General features: G+C 38.6%; 1 protein-coding gene across 4 annotated transcripts in view; it reads left to right on the top strand.

The window, feature by feature from the left end:
* DHX57 (DExH-box helicase 57) overlaps nt 1–19,892 on the top strand; it is a 58,200-nt gene that overhangs the window by 9,219 nt on the left and 29,089 nt on the right. For all 4 annotated transcript variants that reach the window (XM_032410342.1, XM_032410343.1, XM_032410344.1 and 1 more), the window contains 9 exons: nt 4,825–4,983; nt 5,988–6,173; nt 6,457–7,295; nt 9,077–9,255; nt 10,877–10,998; nt 12,783–12,978; nt 13,541–13,665; nt 16,810–16,943; nt 18,018–18,072. In XM_032410342.1, the coding sequence (XP_032266233.1) occupies nt 4,825–4,983; nt 5,988–6,173; nt 6,457–7,295; nt 9,077–9,255; nt 10,877–10,998; nt 12,783–12,978; nt 13,541–13,665; nt 16,810–16,943; nt 18,018–18,072 (1,995 nt within the window). The remainder of the gene's footprint in view (nt 1–4,824; nt 4,984–5,987; nt 6,174–6,456; nt 7,296–9,076; nt 9,256–10,876; nt 10,999–12,782; nt 12,979–13,540; nt 13,666–16,809; nt 16,944–18,017; nt 18,073–19,892) is intronic.

The following is a 19,892-nucleotide window of genomic DNA, read 5'->3' as shown; positions in this document are numbered from 1 at the left end:
TTAGGGACTAGAATTACAACAATGAATAAAATATTGTTCTTGTCTTCATAGAAGCAAGTTTGAGGTATAAAGACCTTAAACAATATTTAATATGTCAGGTAGAAAGTGCCCTGGAAAAAAATAAAGATAAAAGAGGTAGAAAATGCCAAAATAAACTGCTGTTATTTTTAAATAGTTGCTATTTATGTAGAGTGATCAGGGAAGGCTTCTAATAGCATGTCCTTTAAGCAGGGACAAGAAGGAAATGAAGGAGAGAGCTATGAAGCTTCCTGAGGGAAGAACATTCAAGGCAGAAGAAACACCGCGTACAAAGCCCCTCAGCCAGGAGTGTGCTTCGAAGGTTTAAGAAGTGGCAGGGAAGCATGTGGCTAGAGTGGATGGGTAAGAAGGAGAGTAACAGGCAGTTAGATCCAAGAGGCTAACACTGTGTAGGACTTTATTGGCCTTTATAAGGATTATGACTTTTGCTTTGAGAAAGATAGGAAGCCATTGCCGGCTTTGAGGCTTTGAGGCAAAGGTGTGTGACGTCATTCCCTCTGGCCAGAGGTGCTACTATTCAACATACGCCTTTATGTGAATTAGAAAACGGTGTCCCTTTAGGCAGTTATAGCCCCAGAATGCATGCGTGGTCTGCGCAACTATACTCAGTAGCCCTGACTCTGTATTCTGTGTGGAAAATAGACTCCAGGGGAGGCAGAGTTGGAAGCAGGAAGACTAGTTAGGAGATACTCTCCAAGTGGAAATGTCACAGACAATGTACTTCTAAGTCTGCAGTTCAAGGAAAAGATCTAAGCTAGAGAAGTTAATGTGAGTCCTCTGAATGACTTCGATTTAAAACTGTGAGATTGGATGAGATAGACTACATAGAGAAGAGGCTTTGAGCCCTGGGATACTCTAGGCTTTAGAGCTGCGATAGATTAGGAGAATCTGACAAAGGGGAGAGAGGAGTTGCCAGTGGTGTAGGAGGAAAACTAGGAGAGTTTGGTTTCTGGAATCGGGAAATAAAGGTGCTCTAAAGGGGATTATCCAGTCAGATAGGATGGGATACATAAAGGGGATACTCAGTTGTAAAGGAGTGCTTATAGAGCTCAAGAGAGATGTGCACTGGCCTCTGGATTTGGCAATGCGGATAGCATAGGTAACTTTTTTTTTTTAGGTTGCACATCCATTGCCTTATATAATTACAGTTTATTTATTTTTGGTGTGAACTTTTTTCTTTATTCCAGTCTAATTAATATACAGTCTTATAGTAGTTTCAGTTGTACAGTATAATTACTCAACAATCCTATACATTACTCAGTGCTCATCAAGATCAGTGTACTCTTTCTTAATCTCCATCACCTGTTTCACCCATTCCCCTGGCACCCACCACCCTTCTGGCAACCACCAGTTTGTTCCGTGTATTTAAGAGTCTGCTTTTCTGCTTGTCTCTTTTTTTTTCTCTTTGTTCATTTGTTTTTGTTTCTTAAATTTTGTTTCTTAAATTTTACATATATGAGTGAACTTCTAAGAACTGTCTTACCAAATTCGAATATATAAAACATTATAGTAAACTGTGGTCACTGTGTTGTACACTACATCTCCAGAACACACTCATCTTATTACTAAGTTTGTTCCCTTCGATTTCCTTTACCCATTTGCCCCAGCTCCCCTTCTGCCCCATAGGAATGATCACTTCCCCTAAGTAGGCCTAGAAGATGCAACGTTTTCTTCATTCCCACAAAGATGCTGAATCTAGTTATGACCCTCAGACCGCTGGAGAACACATGTGAAGGCCACCAGGAATTTCTTGAACCGATGGGATAGACTGGAAATTTTGATATCATGTTTATTCATTTGAATTCAGGATTATTGGAGACTTCTGTTTTATTGAGGACTGAGATTATGCAGGTTACCAGGGTAAGATTAACTAACAAAATTATCGTATACATGGAAAAGTTTACAATCCAGATGTCCCTCACGTGTTGTTTCCCAAGAATCAGGTAATTTCAGTTTTTAATTGGTATCTCCCTTTTCTGTGAATCCCAAAGCCAGATCTCACACTGTTTCTGTAGGTGGCATGACAATTCTATGCCTAGAGGAAAATGAGCTGACAGGATCTCTTCTCTATGGCCCCCCATTTTGGTCTTTTCTCACATACAGTTTTACTCCAAGGCCTCAGCTGGTGAATGTCTGCACCTTAGCTTCAGTAACAATAATGTTCAAGACTCTTGATGGGTGGTAGAATGAGGCAGGATTTTCTTAGTGTAGTGTTTGATTTTTCTCCTTATAATTTTGGTTTTAGGCCTCACTGAGTTATATCTATAGCATGGGTAACCTTAACAAGAGCTGTTTGATATAGTTGGTGAGGAGAAGCCCTGATTGCAGTGTGTGTCAGAGAGAAAAGGAAAGAAAGTGGAGAGAAAGACAATGATTTAGATAACCATTTTGAGGAGTTTTACAATAAAGGGCAGAGGAGGGAGGAGAGATAAGGCAATAGTTTGAGGTGGTGTGCACTCAAGGGGAGAATTTGGTTTGGTTTGGTTTTTTAAGATGGTGACATTATATAAGATGTGTGTATGCTGATGGGAATGCTCCAAGGGGAATGAAGAACTGATGATGTAGAGGGAAAGAGAAGTGCTGGGATGATTTCCTTGAGGAGATTGAAGAGATTGGGATACAGTGTACAAATAGAGGGATTGACTTTAGGATCTAGTGTGGTTCTTCCTTAGTAACAGGAAGGAAGGCAAAGTAAAGGGGTATATACAGATAAGTGGTGGATGAGAAAGGAGTATGTAGAATCCCCCCCTTTTTTTAACTAATCACGAGGAAGCAATTAGACAAATCCAAATTGTGAGAATTTCTACAAGCTGACTGGCCTGAGCTCTTCCAAAAAGACAACGTCAGGAAATAGGTGAGAGAACTGTTCGAAATTAAGGGAGTTTGAAAAAAAGAATAGCTAAATATCATTTTTAATTAGATAATCAAAAAAATCTGGGGCACCTGGGTGGCTTGGTCGGTTAAGTGCCTGCCTTTGGCTGAGGTCATGATCTCAGGGTCCTGGGATCAAGCCCAGCATCAGGCTTCCTGCTCAGCGGGGAGTCTGCTTCTCCCTCTCCCTCTGCTCCTCGCGCCCCCGCCCCCACTTGTACTCTCTCTCTCTCTCTCAAATAAATAAATAAAATCTTAAGAAAAATCTATAGAGGACATGATTGAAGCAGTTGGTAACTTTGAATATGGATTATATATTAGATGATATTATATCAATATAAAATATCTTATGAGTGATAATAGTATTATGGTTATATAAGAATCTATCTCTGTTCTTAGAAAATGCATGCTGAAATATTTAAGAGTGAATATGATCTCTGCATGATGTCTGCAGCATACATTCAGATGGTTTAGCAATATATACATAAAATGGGGCAATACCATAGGCATATATGTGTGTAGAGAGAGAGGATGAGATGTGCATAAATGTGTCTGCGCATTAATGTATGGCAAATGTTAACAATTGGTGAATCTAGGTAAAAGATGTTTATTTCTATAGGTTTCAATTTTTCAAAACAAAAAGTTAGAGGTCTCTGCCTGGCTGGCTCAGTTGGTAGAGCAAACCACTCTTGATCTCGGAGTTATAAGTTCGAGCCCCATGTTAGGTGTAGAGATTACTTTTTAAAACAGTCCTAAAACTGACCCTCTAAAGTGTAGGTTCCATTTGTGTTTGTGTGTGTGTGTGTTCCATTATTGAGGAGCACCTGGCTTGTTCAGTTGACAGAACACGTGACTCTTGATGTCAGGGTCATGAGTTCAAGCCCCACAGTGGGTGTGGAGCCTACTTTAAAAAAAAGAAAAAAACTGTTAGAGGAAATGATAGACTTGTGCAACATTTCTTTTCAGAAATTGTGACTAAGTGGCTAAAACCACAGTCGATTATATTTTCTCCTTTCCTACCCAGTGTTGCAAGTATACGTGTGTGGTTCTTTTCAAAGTCTCAGTATTGTGGATTGAGATTTTAAACACAAAAAAAGTTTCTTCCATTTCCCTAGATTTGTGAAAATTTATAATGAAACATGCCAGACGAAAAAAAGAAATTTAGTGAATAATGTTAAACTTTTGAATTTATTGTTTTTTTAAATATTAAAAAGAGTACCTAAAAAAATCTAAAATCCAACAATGAAAGATTAGTGAAATAAATTCCAGTGCATCTATATCTATATATAACCATTTAAAAACATGTTGTAGGAGAATATTTAATCTTAGAGAAATACCAGTTTTATTTTGATAAGGAAATAAAGCAAATTATAAAAGATTATATGTGCTGTATAATTTTATTTATAAATGTCTGTGAAAAGAATTGATGTGAATTAGGATGACTTCTGTTTTCTACATTTCTCCAGTGAACATGTATTTATTATTATTATTTTTGTAATCAGGAAATAATGATAACTTAGGTAAATATTTCAAAAGCAGGACCTAATATTCACAAGTAAAATGAGACCCTTCGTTGTTTTCAGATTGGGTACCTAAAGTAGAATGAAATAATAGTTTGTGTGTAACGTATTTCTTTTGAAAGTCCTCTATTCCAGCAGGAGTCATCATAGCATTAGTTTTTCCAGAGGATTCTTGAGTTAGTGAAGCCAGATTTAATGATTAAGAATCTAATCAGGTGTTTTTTCAGCAGTGGCAAGATAATGAAGTCTGGTCAGTGCTATAGAAAACAGGGAATTCTTCACATTCATTGTTACCATTTGTAAGATACTTGACAATCCAGTTCGTGTTGTATGTATTTGGGGGCTGTGGGGAGAATGTCAAAGTGCTGGTCCCAAGTAAATGTGTCCTTTGCAGACCTAGCAACAGTAGCGTAAGAAAAGGAGAGGCACGCCCCAAATGGAAGCCTGAAGCCAAAGTGCCCCTTCAAACCCTGCACATGACTTCTGAGAACCAAGAGAAAGTGAAAGCTCTTCTCCGGGACCTCCAAGAACAAGATGCGGATGCTGGATCTGAGTAAATCATTTTATTTGAGTAAATTCGTATATTAAGGAAGATGTATTGGCAGTGGGAAGGTCCTGTGTGTCTTTGGGAGTACTTTTCAATACTGATCCCATTGTGACAATATAATTAGTTGAAAGTGAGCTGAGAGAAATACAAGAATAACTGTTCAACAGCAGTTTTAGAGTAAGTTTGTTTCGCAATATCTGTAAGCAGTACAGATGGCCTTTTTATCTTTTTTTCCGAAGACAGCACTGAAACGGATTCAGTAATTGCTTTATTGACAGCCTTCCAAATAAAACCTTGGAGTGTACAGTAGCAGTATTGTTGTAGGAGTAAATATTGACTTGATAAGATGAAGTCTTAGGGGTACACTTTCTCATAACCATCTGCCTAAGAGAAACGACTTTTACTGTTCTGCTTTGTGATTTCAGTCAAAGAAGTCAATTCATTGCATTTGCCACAATTAATGGGTGGTCAATCATGAACAGCTCCATCTCCATCTTATCTACAAATCTCTTTATCTGCCTTAGATTTAGGAAGGGTGGTTATGCAGCAAAGCAAAAAATGAGGGATGGTTTTTATGAATGAGGAGAGAGGATAGCCAGGGCTTCTGTGGTTAAGAATATAGGCTCTGGGGTCAGACTGCCTTTGTTAAAATCTCTAGTTGCTCTTTACTGTATAACCTTTGGCAATTACTAATCTTCTCTAAGTTTTAGTTGATCATCTGAAAAATGGAGATTCCAGTAGTATCTGATTATGGGTTAGTGGGAAGACTTTTAAAGAGATAGAACATATAAAACACTTAACATAGTACCTGGCATGTAATAAATGCCGGATAAATATTAATTGCCAAGATATAAATGAATAGATCAATAAAAGTTTAAATCAGTAACTGAAGAATGGTTAGCATCCTATGTCCTCTGGCTCCTTGAACTAAATTCTTAGACTCTTGCTAAATTTTTCTTGGAAGTGCATGGAAATTAGTATCTAATATATGAAAATGTTACCTTTGTCAGAAGAGGCATTTCTGGGGAGGAGGAAGATGATGAGCCTGAGTGTGATGATGAGCAGTACTGGTCTGCTGGACGAGAAGCTTCCCTTGTTCCTGACTGTGACCCTTTGGAATATGCTGGCTCAGGCCCAGTGGAGCCTCATAGTCCAGAATTTACAGTCTCAACATTTGCAGTGCAGAAACTTTCCAGGTGATTGCTTCCAACATTTACGGGAGTTAGGGGAGATCATATTGTAAACCCAACTACCCCTCCTTGAGTACTTTCCTCTTGTGTGGGTTGCAGGGGTGCGTGATATATGTCCAATATCCTCTCTTTCAGAACAAGGTGATTAGGGAGTATTACCAGATAAACTTTTTCAAAATACAGATCCTGCCTATATATGGTTATAACTTCACATAAACATATATAAGTGAATTTCACTTTTGTGATTTGATACTACTTAATATTTTTTGTCACGTTTCACACTCGGTAGGTATGGCTTCAACACTGAACACTGTCAGGCAGCCCTGAGGATTTGTGATGGAGATGTGGGAGCTTCACTAGAACATCTGCTCACACAGTGTTTTTCAGAGACATTTGGGGAGAAGATGAAGATCTCTGAGGCAGTTGCCCATGTAAGCTTGGATGAGTGTGTGGAACAGCGGCAGGAAGAGGCATTTGCTCTCAAGTCCATCTGTGGAGAGAAATTCATAGAAAGAATTCAGAACCGAGTCTGGACCATTGGATTAGAACTGGAGTATTTGACGAGTAAATTCTGCAAATCCAAGCAAAAGGAAAGTACCAAAAATGCACAGGACACTACACTTGAAATCTGTAAATTTTACCTCAAAGGAAATTGCAAATTTGGATCAAGATGCAAATTCAAACATGAAGTGCCCCCAAATCAAATTGTCGGAAGAGCAGAAAGAATTGTAGATGATTCTCATCTTAATGTCCATGAAGATGCCTCTTTTTTATATGAACTTGAAATTCGATTTTCTAAAGACCACAAATACCCTTACCAAGCTCCGCTTGTGGCATTTTATTCCACCAATGAGAATCTACCTCTGGCTTGTCGTTTACATATTTCTGAGTTCCTTTATGGCAAGGCCTTGACATTTGCAGAAACTTCAGAACCTGTTGTATATTCTCTGATAACCCTCTTAGAGGAAGAATCAGAAATAGTCAACTTACTGACAAATACCCATCACAAGTACAGTGTCCCTCCTGTGAACTTTCTGCCAGTATCCTCTGGGACCAGAATAAATAATCCTGTCTGTCGTAAACCAGTGATTCCAAGTAATTCTTTTGCTTCAAATCAAATTCCTGAAGGTGTGTAAGGCCTTGATTGTGTGGAGGGCTTTGTGGAGGGGGTGTTCAGAATGGGGGATTGAGGAAGTCAGCGTTTCCAAGGGCTGCCCTCGGATCTCCTGGTGATCTTAGGCAAATCATTCTCCTCAGTCCATGGCCAAAAGGGAATGAGAAGCCCCTGAACTGTGGCCTGACTTTAAGTCCCAGTTTTGGCATCATGATTGGGCTCTCTGCATTGAAAGTTTGTAGCGATGTATAAGTTTATTCAAGCAGTTGGGGGCTGGAAGAACCTTAAAGCATCTTCCTAGAAAAACTGTTTTGTTGAATTCATTTGGTTTCACATGTTTACTTCTGACACTTTACACGGAATTACTTTCAAATGAGTTTTTAGAGATATTTCTCTTTCTATAGTACACTAGACCCCCAAAGTTCATTAGCATAGGGCTACCTTTATGAATCCCTAAATCCTCAAAGAAATGTTGGTGCAAGTTTCTGGCTGTATCGAAATCCAGATTTGCTATACAGATTCTTACACCACAATTAAACTCCTTGTTCAAAGTTCATCAAAGAATTCTCTCTGTTGCCATCTTTCTTTGAGAGAAACAAGTTTTTATTATTTCACAAGAGTTCTTAGGTAAACATCAATAAGTAGAGAACAATGAAATTGCATTGAGATGGAGATGGTGGACAGTTGGGTAGGTTCACTCACTAGCCACTTGCTCCCAAACAGCAGTTTCTAGTGTGTGGGATTCAAATATATTCCTTGAGAAATGACAAATTGTGTGGCCTGGACTTTTTTTTTTTTAAAGATTTTATTTATTAATTTGACAGAGAGAGACACAACGAAAGAGGGAACACAAGCAAAGGCAGTGGGAGAGGGAGAAGCAGGCTTCCTGCAGAGCAGGGAGCCCGATGCGGGGCTCGATCCCAGGACCCTGGGATCATGACCTGAGCCGAAGGCAGACGCTTAATGACTGAGCCACTCAGGCGCCCTGGCCTGGACTTTTTTAAGTAACAGCTTTATTGAGATAAAATTTACGTACCATAAAATTCACCCTTAATTTTAAAGTGTACAGTTCAGTGGGTTTTTAGTATATTCACAGATTTGTGCAACCGTGACCACTATCTAATTCCAGAACATTTTTATCAACCCTAAAAGAAACCCCATACTTAGTAGCGGTGAGTCCTTATTTCTCCCTTCCCTCAACCCCTGACAACCACGAATCTACATTCCGTCTCTATGCATTTGCCTATTCTGTACACTTTATAGAAATGGAATCATACAATATGTGGCTTTTGTGATTGGCTTCTTTCACTTCGCATCATGTTTTCAAGGTTCATTCATATTGTAGGATGTATCAATACTTCATTTTATTGCTGAATAATATTCCATTATATGAACGTGCCATATTTTGTTTATTGATTTATCATTTGATAGATATCTGGGTGGTTTTATGTCATGAGATTTTAGGAACACTTGCAAATAGTTGAAACTTTCAGTTAATTCCTTGAATGTAAAGAGTCTATGGAATTAACAAGGCGTGCCATGATTTTTTTCTTCCTTGTTTTTAATTTGGTTTAGCAATAGCCACTTGTACTTGATGAAAGTTTATTTGAAGATGTATTTTAAGTTCTTTAGCAGTAGAAGTAGTTGTTTGAAATGAATGAACCTGCTTTATTCAAGCTTTTAACTTTTTCTCCATCTTATGATTTTGTTGTTGTTACTTTATTAGATAGTGACTTTCCCCCTTTGCTAAAGAAAGGGCTCCATATCGAAAATGTTTCCTTTTATCCCCTTCAAGTTGAAAAAGAATCAGAACCTGAGGAGGAGACAGATGAGGATGAAGGTCCTGCACCAGTTATAGTGGAGAATGAAAGCTATGTGAACCTTAAGAAAAAGATTTCCAAAAGATATGACTGGCAGGCAAAATCAGTACATGCTGAAAATGCTAAAATCTGCAAGCAGTTCCGAATAAAACAGGTAGGGTATTCTGAGAGAATGGCTAGCATTGCCTCCCTAATGTACGGGTGAACGGATTAGGAATTAGGAAGCCTTGGCTACCTTCCCTAGTTTACTTTTGGTTCTCTTTAACTCTGAGTGGTCAAATTTTCTGCATGCCACAGCAAACTTGGGTGCATGTTGTAGATAGTTTTGGAAAATCCAATGGCTGGTGAAAATGAAACACGTGCATATATATCAAATATTCTCAGAATCGTGGCTTTCGTACTCTGCTAGACAATCTGATAAGTGAAATGAAAATTAAAACTGATTTACATTAGAAAAAAATAGTGTAGAAAGGAGAAGGATAAGGAGGGACCCTTACCCCATTTCAGAGAATCCCAGGATAAATAACTTACCCAAGGTCACATAGCTAGTAGGTGGCAACAGGGATTCAAGTTAATTCTCTGTTCCTAAAGTCCATGCTGTTTTTATCCCACTCACAAGAAGATTATTTTAAAAGAACCTATGAGTGAACATTTAGGGCAGAGTTGGGTGTAGGACAAAAGGTTGCTTAACCACTTTGGGGATTGGATTAGGGATGTGTCTAACAGCTCTTCTAACTGTGAAGTTCAGATTCTGATTTTTGACACAGCGTAACACTATCGCATATTAGAGTGCAGTACCTGTAGAATGTCAAAGTGAATAGAAATTCACACCGTAATTAAATAGTAAGATGGTAGAAACAAACAATTCCACATTCAATTTGATCAGTTTGTGTTCAGAGGTAATAAATTTATATGATAAAATAATATGCAGAAACATGATGTGTTAGTATAAATTTCTTATTCAAAAATACATCTTTAACAATGAATCATGGAATACTACATCAAAAACTAATGATGTAGTGTATGGTGACTAACATAATAAAATTTAAAAAAAATAAGAAATATACCTTGGATACTTTTCTAAAAAAAAAAAAACAAAAAACAAAAAATGCCTCCTTAGTTTTAGCATATACTACAATGTTTATTGGCCATTGGATGTCGGACTGAGTTACATATATGTGATGCCTGGCCAAAAAGAACCCTTTCATGAGTGCTCTTACTGTTACTGACTTTAGTAAAAATCTGATACGGTATAGAACTACACTGTCCAATGTGGTAGCCCCTAGCCACATGTGGCTATTTACATTTAAATTAATTAAACTTAAATAAAATTAAAATTCAGTTCCTCAGTAGCACTGGCCACATTTCAAGTACTCACTAGCCATATGTAGCCAGAGGTTGTTACATTGGTCAATGCTAAAAAAACATTTCCATTAACGTGGGAAGTTCTGTTGGGTAGTGCTGATGCAGAGACTCCTGCCAGGAAGAGCTAGATAGTGCTAAGCAGGACGGCTCATTTCTCTCATAAGATCTTGCAGTTTATTCAGATGTAGGAAAACCATAAAGATTTCACAGCTTATTCTGGCTGATTCTCTGAGCAGCCTTCTGACTGAAGTCATCAGCATCCGATCCTAACAAATCTACAATTTCTATCTCTGAGCAAATTGTTAAAGAAAGAGCAGAAAGGGTGGGTCAAGCTATCGGATTCAACACTCAGAGCTTTGTGAAAGATGATTGAAAGTACCTAACTGATACCTTATCTTTTATGTTATTAGGCTTCCAGACAGTTCCAGTCAATTCTGCAAGAAAGACAATCACTCCCTGCTTGGGAAGAAAGAGAAACCATTCTTAAGTTGTTGAGTGAGCACCAAGTGCTTGTTATAAGTGGTATGACTGGGTAAGAATGCAATTTATTTGTAATGCAGCTTTCATCCATGAATATGGTATGTACCCTGGTTACCATAACCAGTTCTACTTGTAAAAAACTAGTAGCTGTTATTATTTGTGGTTTTTCTGGTCAGATACGAAATAATATTTCACAGAACATAATATTGCGTATCTGCGGCCAACAGACCTAAATTACAAAAAAAAACAAAAACAAAACTCAGAAATCCATCCAGGAATTTACAGACATTGTACTCCTCTGCCTTCAGACAGTTTTTTTTAAAGATTTTATTTATTTGACAGAGAGAGACACAGTGAGAGAGGGAACACAAGCAGGAGGAGTGGGAGAGGGAGGGAGAAGCAGGCTTCCCGCCGAGCAGGGAGCCCGATGTGGGGTTCGATACCAGGACCCTGGGACCATGACCTGAGCCGAAGGCAGACGCTTAACGACTGAGCCACCCAGGGGCCCCTGCCTTGAGACAATTTTAAGGCAAAAGGTCTAACTGAATACTTTTTTTTGGTAAGACTTTTTTTTTTTTAAATATTTATTTGAGAGAGAGAAAGCATGTGAGCACACAGTAGGAGGGGCAGAGGGGGAGGAGAGAACATCTTAAACCCAGAGCCCAACATGGGGCTCGATCTCACAATCCTGCGATAAGTACCTGAACTGAAACCAAGAGTCAGACACTTAACTGACTACACCACCCAGGTGCCCCTTACTGAACGCTTTTAACAGGCCCATTTTTTTATGTAAAGGATAGTTCCAGAACATACATAAATACATACATTTATTTATTTATTTTAAAAGATTGGGACACCTGGGTGGCTCAGTCAGTTAAACATCTGCCTTTGGCTCAGGTCATGAGCCTGCTTCTCCCTCAGCCTGCTGCTCCCCCTGCTTGTGTGCTCTCTCTCTCTGACAAATAAATAAGTAAAATCTTAAAAAAAAAAAAAAAGATTTATTTGAGAGAGAGAGCACATGTGTGCATGCAAGCTGGGGGAGGGGCAGAGGGAGAGTGAGAGAGAATTCTCAAGCTGATGCCTCCCCACTGAGCATGGAGCCCCATGGGGGGCCTCAATCCCAGGACCCTGAGATCATGACCTGAGCTGAAATCAAGAGCCAGCTGTTTAACCAGCTGAGCCACTCAGGCACCCCTCCAGAACATTTAACTTGGAAATTTTCCTCTTCTAAATTTATTCTGATTTCCTTACAGCTTTTATTTGTTCTTTTAAGAACAACTTAGGGCATATTATCTTTCCTGTTTCACACTTTTCATATGTTATCCAAACTTATTTAACAAGAACAGGTTCTAGACTTAATTTAGTTCTATATTCAAAGTTATTCAACCTAATAATTATATTTGTGCCCAGACTCACTGATACAGTAGTAATTGGAGATCTTCCAGTTTCTTATCTTTTTCACCTCAGTCCACTTGTAGCCAAATCAGTAAGATAATACATAAAATCATAAAAGAATACTCCCATTTCTTTAGGATTCAAATACAGAGTTCATATTCCTAGAGGTATTTACAGAACTTGATCTAATGTCTGCTCAATTGTCCCAATTTTATAAATGATACTAAACTATTATATGAGTGTCCTGTTACTCCAAGTGCAAATTCCTAGCAGTTATGAGCTATAGGTAACAAGTCAGTAGGTCAGTTTAGAAGATAAATGAAGCTGAACAAGTTTTATTATAATTGGCTTTCTCACTTCTCTCATTGCACATGGTTCCTTTTTTTTGTTAACTAGCACTTGAAAACTCTCATTTTAGGACTTATTTGTTTTGACATACAGATGTGGGAAAACTACACAGATTCCTCAGTTTATTCTGGATGATTCTCTGAATGGCCCACCTGAGAAAGTGGCTAACATCATCTGTACCCAACCCCGACGAATCTCGGCAATATCTGTTGCTGAACGTGTTGCTAAAGAAAGGACAGAAAGAGTGGGTCTGACTGTGGGGTACCAGATCCGGCTAGAAAGTGTCAAGGTTTGTATACTCTGCTTATTTCCTGATAACAGAAATTTTGTTTTTCAAGTATAAAGAGTTCTTGGATTCTAGCGACTCATGGGCAAGTTGGGGTGCATACTTCAGTACGGCTGAAGACCTTTTAGAAATATTTCGGTATAAGAATTCTTATTTGGTTATGCTTCATTTCCTCTATAAAGACCTTTTATTCTTCATTGGCAGAAATGACCTAGTAAGTGCTGTTTTACTCTTAAACCTGGGACTTAATCCATTTAACCAAATAAGGAATGGACAAATGCAGAATTGAGTTCATCACTTGCTGTTGTTTTTATGTTTTATAATAATTTTTTAATGCTTTTTATGAGTCTTAAACTTAAAATTTTGATATGAAGTAGAAAAGCTTTTACTGTTGTTGCCAGCAAGAAACTATGCATTTAGTGTGGTTTCATATTAAATGCAACTGCTGATATTTTCAAGATTCTTTGTCCCTATCCGTTCAAAATGGCTTTGCCATATTGGCTTTGAAAGTGTTTCCTTTTTGCAAAAATTCCATGAATGCTTTCTGTGCCCTTTTCTGTGTAAGTCCTCAGCCACCAGACTGTTATACTGCACCACAGGCGTGCTGCTGAGAAGGCTGGAAGGAGACACAGCTCTCCAAGGAGTCACCCATATCATTGTTGATGAAGTTCATGAGAGGACAGAAGAAAGGTAAACCAAAGATTTTCTAAAAAATAGCCACACACATAAAATGAAGGCATGGCTGAAATAATTTTGTTCTGTTTCTGGTTCGGTTTCATAGAGCTAGAGAGGAAGGCCACAGAGAAGGCCCAAGTTAGAGAAGAGGAACTGCTTTCCTGATCTATGGGGTCTAGAATACTCGGAATGCTAGGAGGGCACATGTTCATCACTAGAGGAGTCATCCTGTTAGATGGACATCTTCTACCAGGAGATATTTAACACCCTCCTGGGCCTCATGCTGAGCTGGGCACTGTACTTAGTAGGAATAACAGGTGTAACCGGTGCTGTAGTTGATAGATGGGTCAGTATGTGCTTCCTTCTTTGTTCATTTGGTCAGTCATTCAGTCCTGACAGCCATTCATACATTTATTGAGACTGTCTTAAGTGCCACATGATCTGTTAATTGCTGCGGATACTATAGGAAACAAGCATATGTAGTTCTCCTTTTTCTCATGGTGTGGTAGGAAAAACAAATAATGAACAAATAAATAAAGACTTACGAATTGGAGTAAGTACTCCGAAGGAATAAATAGGATGCTGTGTTCTGGGGAGAGGGATCCATGAGATGGTCAGAGCTGATATCTCTCAAGAGATGATGATTAAATTAAAATCTGAAGTATGAGAAGGCATCCCATGTGACAGATGGAGGCAAGGCCAGCATTCGCAGACTGCAGTGGGAAAGGGCATCATGAGCCCAGAAAGTGGAGGAAGGCCTGTGCAGCTGGTTGTAATAAACAAGGGGAAAAGTGGCAGGTAGAAAAGGCAGGAGCCAGATCTTCCAGGGCCTTGTATACCCTGGACGATAAAACATTTAGAATTTATTTTAATGGAATTAGAAGTCATTAAAGGTTGGGATATAAAATCAAAATCTTCAATATTTTAAAAGGAAGGACCAAGTAAATAGATGGCATTAATCATAGTTTGTCATAGTTTGTGGATCATTTTCTGGAACAACGATGACAACAAAAACCTAAGGGGAAAAAAAAGACAATCCTGTAAAAAATTTGAGACTTTCCCAAAAAGGACTATACTATTATAAATTTTGAGAACAAAGTCTAAGTAAAGTTGGCAGACTGACAGAGAAGCAGAAAATAGCTAATAGCAAAATTTTAAAAAGAAAAAAACAAACATGAAAAGAGTCTCCAACTATTGCTGATAAAAAGTTTTTAAACTCTGAACAGGGAAGACATATGACTAGAAGACTATTTGTTCAAAGAAATAAATACATTGATGCACTAGTAAATAGGAAGTATGAAGTAATTAGAAACTAAAGAAAAGCAGACTTGCATATAAAAGGAATAGATCAAAATAAAAAGAAATAATTCCTAGAACACAACAATAGTAAACTTTATTTAATTTTTTTAAAGGTTTTATTTATTTATTTGACACAGAGAGAGAGAAAGAGAGAGAGAGAGGAGAAGCAGGGGGAGGGGCAGGCAGAGGAAGAAACAGACTCCCCCTGAGCAGGGAGCCTAACTCAGAACTTGATCCCAGGACCCTGGGATCATAACTTGAGCTGAAGGCAGACGCTTAACCGACTGAGCCACCCAGTCCCCCCCCCCTTTTTTTTTTAAGATTTTATTTATTTATTTGTCAGAGAGAGAGCACACAAGCAGGGGGAGTGGCAGGCAGAGGGAGAAGCAGGCTCCCTATTGAGCAGGGAGCCTGCCACGGAACTCAAACCCAGGACCCTGGGATCAACTTTTGATGTATTTTGAGCAATGAATGTAAGACTTCTGTAAAAAAAAAACTATAAATCTCATAAAAAGATGTGTCATGATCCTAGATGTGAAGACTTAAAATTAAAAAAATATCCCCCAAATAAACTAAAATCAGTGTAGTACCAATCAAAATACTAACAGGATCTATCATTGCATTTGGTAATTCTACTTCTTGATATCTACATATACGTAATGAAGAAAATACAAAGATTTTCATGACTGCATTGTTTATAATAGTAAAACAATGGAAACTACTTAAATGTCCATCAACCAAAAAGTGGTTAACTACTACAAAATCACCCATTCTATGGAATAACGTGAGACAGATAAAAGGAATAAAGTAGAGCTTTAGATACTGACATGAAAACATCTCTCAGATGTAGTGAAAAAAACCCAAGTTGTAGAATAATATGTGCTATAGAAAAGCAGTATCCTCACTGGTCTCCCTGCTTCAGCCCGTCCCCTTGCAATCTATTCTCAATAGAGCAGACCAACAGTTCTATTCAAATATAAATCTTACTGTGCCATTCTTCTGCTCATCATCCTCTGATGACTTATTAAAGTCCTCACCAACAAGTCAGGCCCTATGTGACATGATCTGCATCACCACTGCTCATCTCCTGCTGCTCTCCCCTTATTCAGTCGCTCTAGCCACATTGTCCTCCTTGCTGTCCTTGAAGTATGTACCTCGGGTCCTTTGCACATGTTATTAATCTGCCAGTTGGGGCGCCTGGGTGGCTCAGTCATTAAACGTCTGCCTTCGGCTCAGGTCGTGATCCCAGGGTCCTGGGATCGAGCCCCACATCAGGCTCCCTGCTCAGCGGGAAGCCTGCTTCTCCCTCTCCCACTCCCCCTGCTTGTGTTCCCTCTCTCGCTGCCTATCTCTGTCAAATAAATAAATAAAATAAAATCTTCAAAAAAAAAAAATCTGCCAGTTATGGGATTCTCCCACACATTCACAGTAGCTCCCTCACTTCCTTCAAGTCTTTACTCAAAGATACCTTTTCAGCTAGGCCTGCCCTGGCTGAAAAATAAATAAATAAATAAATAAATAAATAAATAATATTTACTAATATTAATAAATAGAATCTTTGGGCGCCTGGGTGGCTCAGTTGGTTAAGCGACTGCCTTCAGCTCAGGTCATGATCCTGGAGTCCCTGGATCGAGTCCCGCATCGGGCTCCCTGCTCAGCAAGGAGCCTGCTTCTCCCTCTGACCCTCCCCCCTCTCATGTGCTCTCTCTCTCTCATTCTCTCTCAAATAAATAAAATCTTTAAAAAATAAATAAATAAATAAATAAATAAATAGAATCTTTAAAAAAATACATCAAAAGTAAATTCATTTTTATGTATTGAATTTGTTTGATCTTCAGGTGTTTCTTTTATTTCCTTTAGTGACTTCTTGCTGCTAGTCTTGAAGGACATTGTGTTGCAGAGACCAACTCTTCAAGTTATTCTAATGAGTGCAACTTTAAATGCTGAGCTCTTTTCAGAATATTTCAGTTCCTGCCCAGTTATTACTATACCAGGTGATTAAAATGCATCCTTAAATATGCATTGTTCTGATAAGCAAATATAATTATTTTTAAAGTTCATTTGAGATATAAAATAACAGGTATTTATATCTTTTCTGGAGAAGTGATTCGTTTATAACAAAATTATGACCATATAATGAAATAAATAAAGAAGTAACATTATATCCATTTGCTAAGAGATTTCAGTTTTATATGTGCTCTTTTAAAAAGTCTAGGTTATTAGGATTTCTAGCATTCCATTGTGTTTAACATCAAAGTGTGAGTTAATAATGGTAATCTGTCATAAAGAGGGAAGTTGTCTCTGTGTATAAGCATATTGGTTCATTGCTGGATTCAGCTAACTTTCTGGGTGTTGGTCTACTCTGGGAGAAAGTGAAGTTGAATAGTCTATGTCTTCTGGTGTTTTCACAATCTCATTGTGGGATTAATTTATCACCTTGGGCTTTGCGATTGATTGCCAAAGGAATGATGTGGGGACAATTTTGACGAATAATCGCACTATTTCTTCTAGTTGTTGAATGGTTCAAAGTTCCCTGAGGCAGAGAAGGGGAGGGTGAGAAAAGTGTAACAGGTTTAAAAAAAAAAGAGGTTTAAAAAAAAAGTGTTATAAATGAGCATCTCTCCACCTATGCACTTCTGGGTTTTTTTACAAGCTGGATTCTATATCCCTTCTAATTTCAATCATCAGAAGCTTTTGTTTTTCTTTTTTTTTTTTTGTAAGATTTTATTTATTTATTTGACAGAGAGAGACAGCAAGAGAGGGAACACAAGCAGGGGGAGTGGGAGAGGGAGAAGCAGGCTTCCCGCGGAGCAGGGAGCCCGATGCGGAGCTCGATCCCAGGACCTTGGGATCATGACCTGAGCTGAAGGCAGACGCTTAACCAGCTTAGCCACCCAGGCGCCCAACCTTTTGTTTTTCTTTTTTGATATTTGTAAGACCACAGAACAAACCATCCCTTATTGTGCCAGGCTTTGTTTTAAGAGAATTTTACATATGCCAACTATTTATTTCAAGATAGTTGAACAGGTATTCTGAGGCTTTTCTCTTTTATTTTCTTGTTCTTCTAGGTCGCACATTTCCTGTTGATCAGTTTTTTCTGGAAGATGCAATTGCTGTGACAAGGTAAGGAAGACATTAATGAAGGTTTGATGAAAGTCTTTGAAAGAATTACCATTTTAGCTCAGTGTGCCAGCATTTTAATAGATGTGTTCGTTTTTCTGTAATTTTTCTGCTTGAGCATTTTGTTTTCCCCTTTCAGCAAATATTATACAATTATTTGCAATTCACAGACAATATTATATATTGTCAGTACTGACTGGAACCCTAATGTAAACTATAGGCTTTGGGTGTTCATGATGTACCACTGTCGGTTCATCAGTTATAATAATTATACCACTCTGGTGGGGGGATATTGATAATGAGGGAGGCTATGCATATGTGGGTAACAGGGGGTATTGGGAAATCTCTATACCTTCTGCTCAATATTGCTGTGAACTAAAACTGCTCTGAAGAATGAAGTCTATTAAAAAAAAATGATGAGGGACCAAATATATGGAAAATTTAATAAGAAAGAAAAAGACCAGGGACGCCTGGGTGGCTCAGTCGGTAAGCATCTGCCTACGGCTCAGGTCATGATCCCAGGGTCCTGGGATGGAGCCCCGCATCTGGCTCCCTGCTCTGCAGGAAGCCTGCTTCTCCCTCTCCCACTACCCCTGCTTGTGTTCCCTCTCTCGCTGTCTCTCTCTCTGTCAAATAAATAAATAAAATCTTAAAAAAAAAAAGAAAGAAAGAAAGAAAAAAAAAGACCAATTCTGCAGATAGACTGCCAGTATTTAAATCCCTCTACTTACTAGGGGCATCAGGCTGGCTCAGTCGGAGGAGCATGTGACTCTTGATCTTAGGGTTGTGAGTTTGAGCACGTTGGGAATAGAGATTACTTAAATAGATAACTTTTTTTTAAAGATTTATTTTTTTGACAGAGACACGGTGAGAGAGGGAACACAAGCAGGGGGAGTGGCAGAGGGAGAACAGGCTTCCCGCTGAGCAGAGAGCCTGATGTGGGGCTCGATCCCAGGACCCTGGGATCATGACCTGAGCCGAAAGCAGTTGCTTAACCGACTGAGCCATCAGGCACCCCTAAATAGATAATTTAAAAAAAGAAAATCCTTCTACCTACTAACTGTAACATTGATAAGTAGCTTAATCTCTCTGTGACTCAGTTTCATCATATGTAAATGGTCATATTATTAACAGCTGCTTCACAGGGTTGTTATAAGGAGTAATTAATTCTTGGAGTTAATAGGTGCAAAGGGCCTAGAACTGAGCCTGGTGCATAGCAAATGCTTTATAAAAGTTAGCTATTATCATCATCATCCTGCAAGCCTCAGGGAGCTTGCAGTGTAGTGTGAGTATTAAGATGTCTGTAATTTCAGAACTGGGCAGAAAATGGTCATTTCCATTGAATACATTTTTCTCCTTTGAAAGCCCTGATTCCTCTTCCCACTTTTTGACCTTGAAGACTCCCCATGGTTTTATCCTGGCATTATTTCTTCTCACTGTTAAACTCTTTCATCCCTCTGTTAGACTCACGTGATTTCAAACGTCACCTCTGTGCCAAGAATCCCCAGATCATCATCTTCGTTCCTGACCTCTGAGTTCCAGAAGTAAAATACCCTTGATGTCTGGCACCTGAATTCAATTCAGAAGTTTTCTCCTTCACCCTGCCTCTTCCATTTCTAATAAGCCCCACTCCCAATTCTCTGATTATCTAATGGTACAATATTGTCAAGCTAAAAACCTAAAACCAGTGGCTCTCAAACTTTAGTGTGCAATAAGCATACGTAGGGAGCTTATTACAATTGTTATTCTCTGGGCCCCATCCCACTTCCATTGAATGTGAATCTCTGGGGAAATTAATCTTTCAACTAGTTTCCTGGTCTTTA

The sequence above is a fragment of the Phoca vitulina genome, unplaced genomic scaffold, assembly GCF_004348235.1.
Source record: "Phoca vitulina isolate PV1807 unplaced genomic scaffold, GSC_HSeal_1.0 scaffold12, whole genome shotgun sequence".
Classification (NCBI taxonomy): Eukaryota; Metazoa; Chordata; class Mammalia; order Carnivora; family Phocidae; genus Phoca; species Phoca vitulina.
The sequence above is the reverse complement of the archived record's forward strand: the minus strand, read 5'-3'. Positions and strand labels throughout refer to the sequence as shown.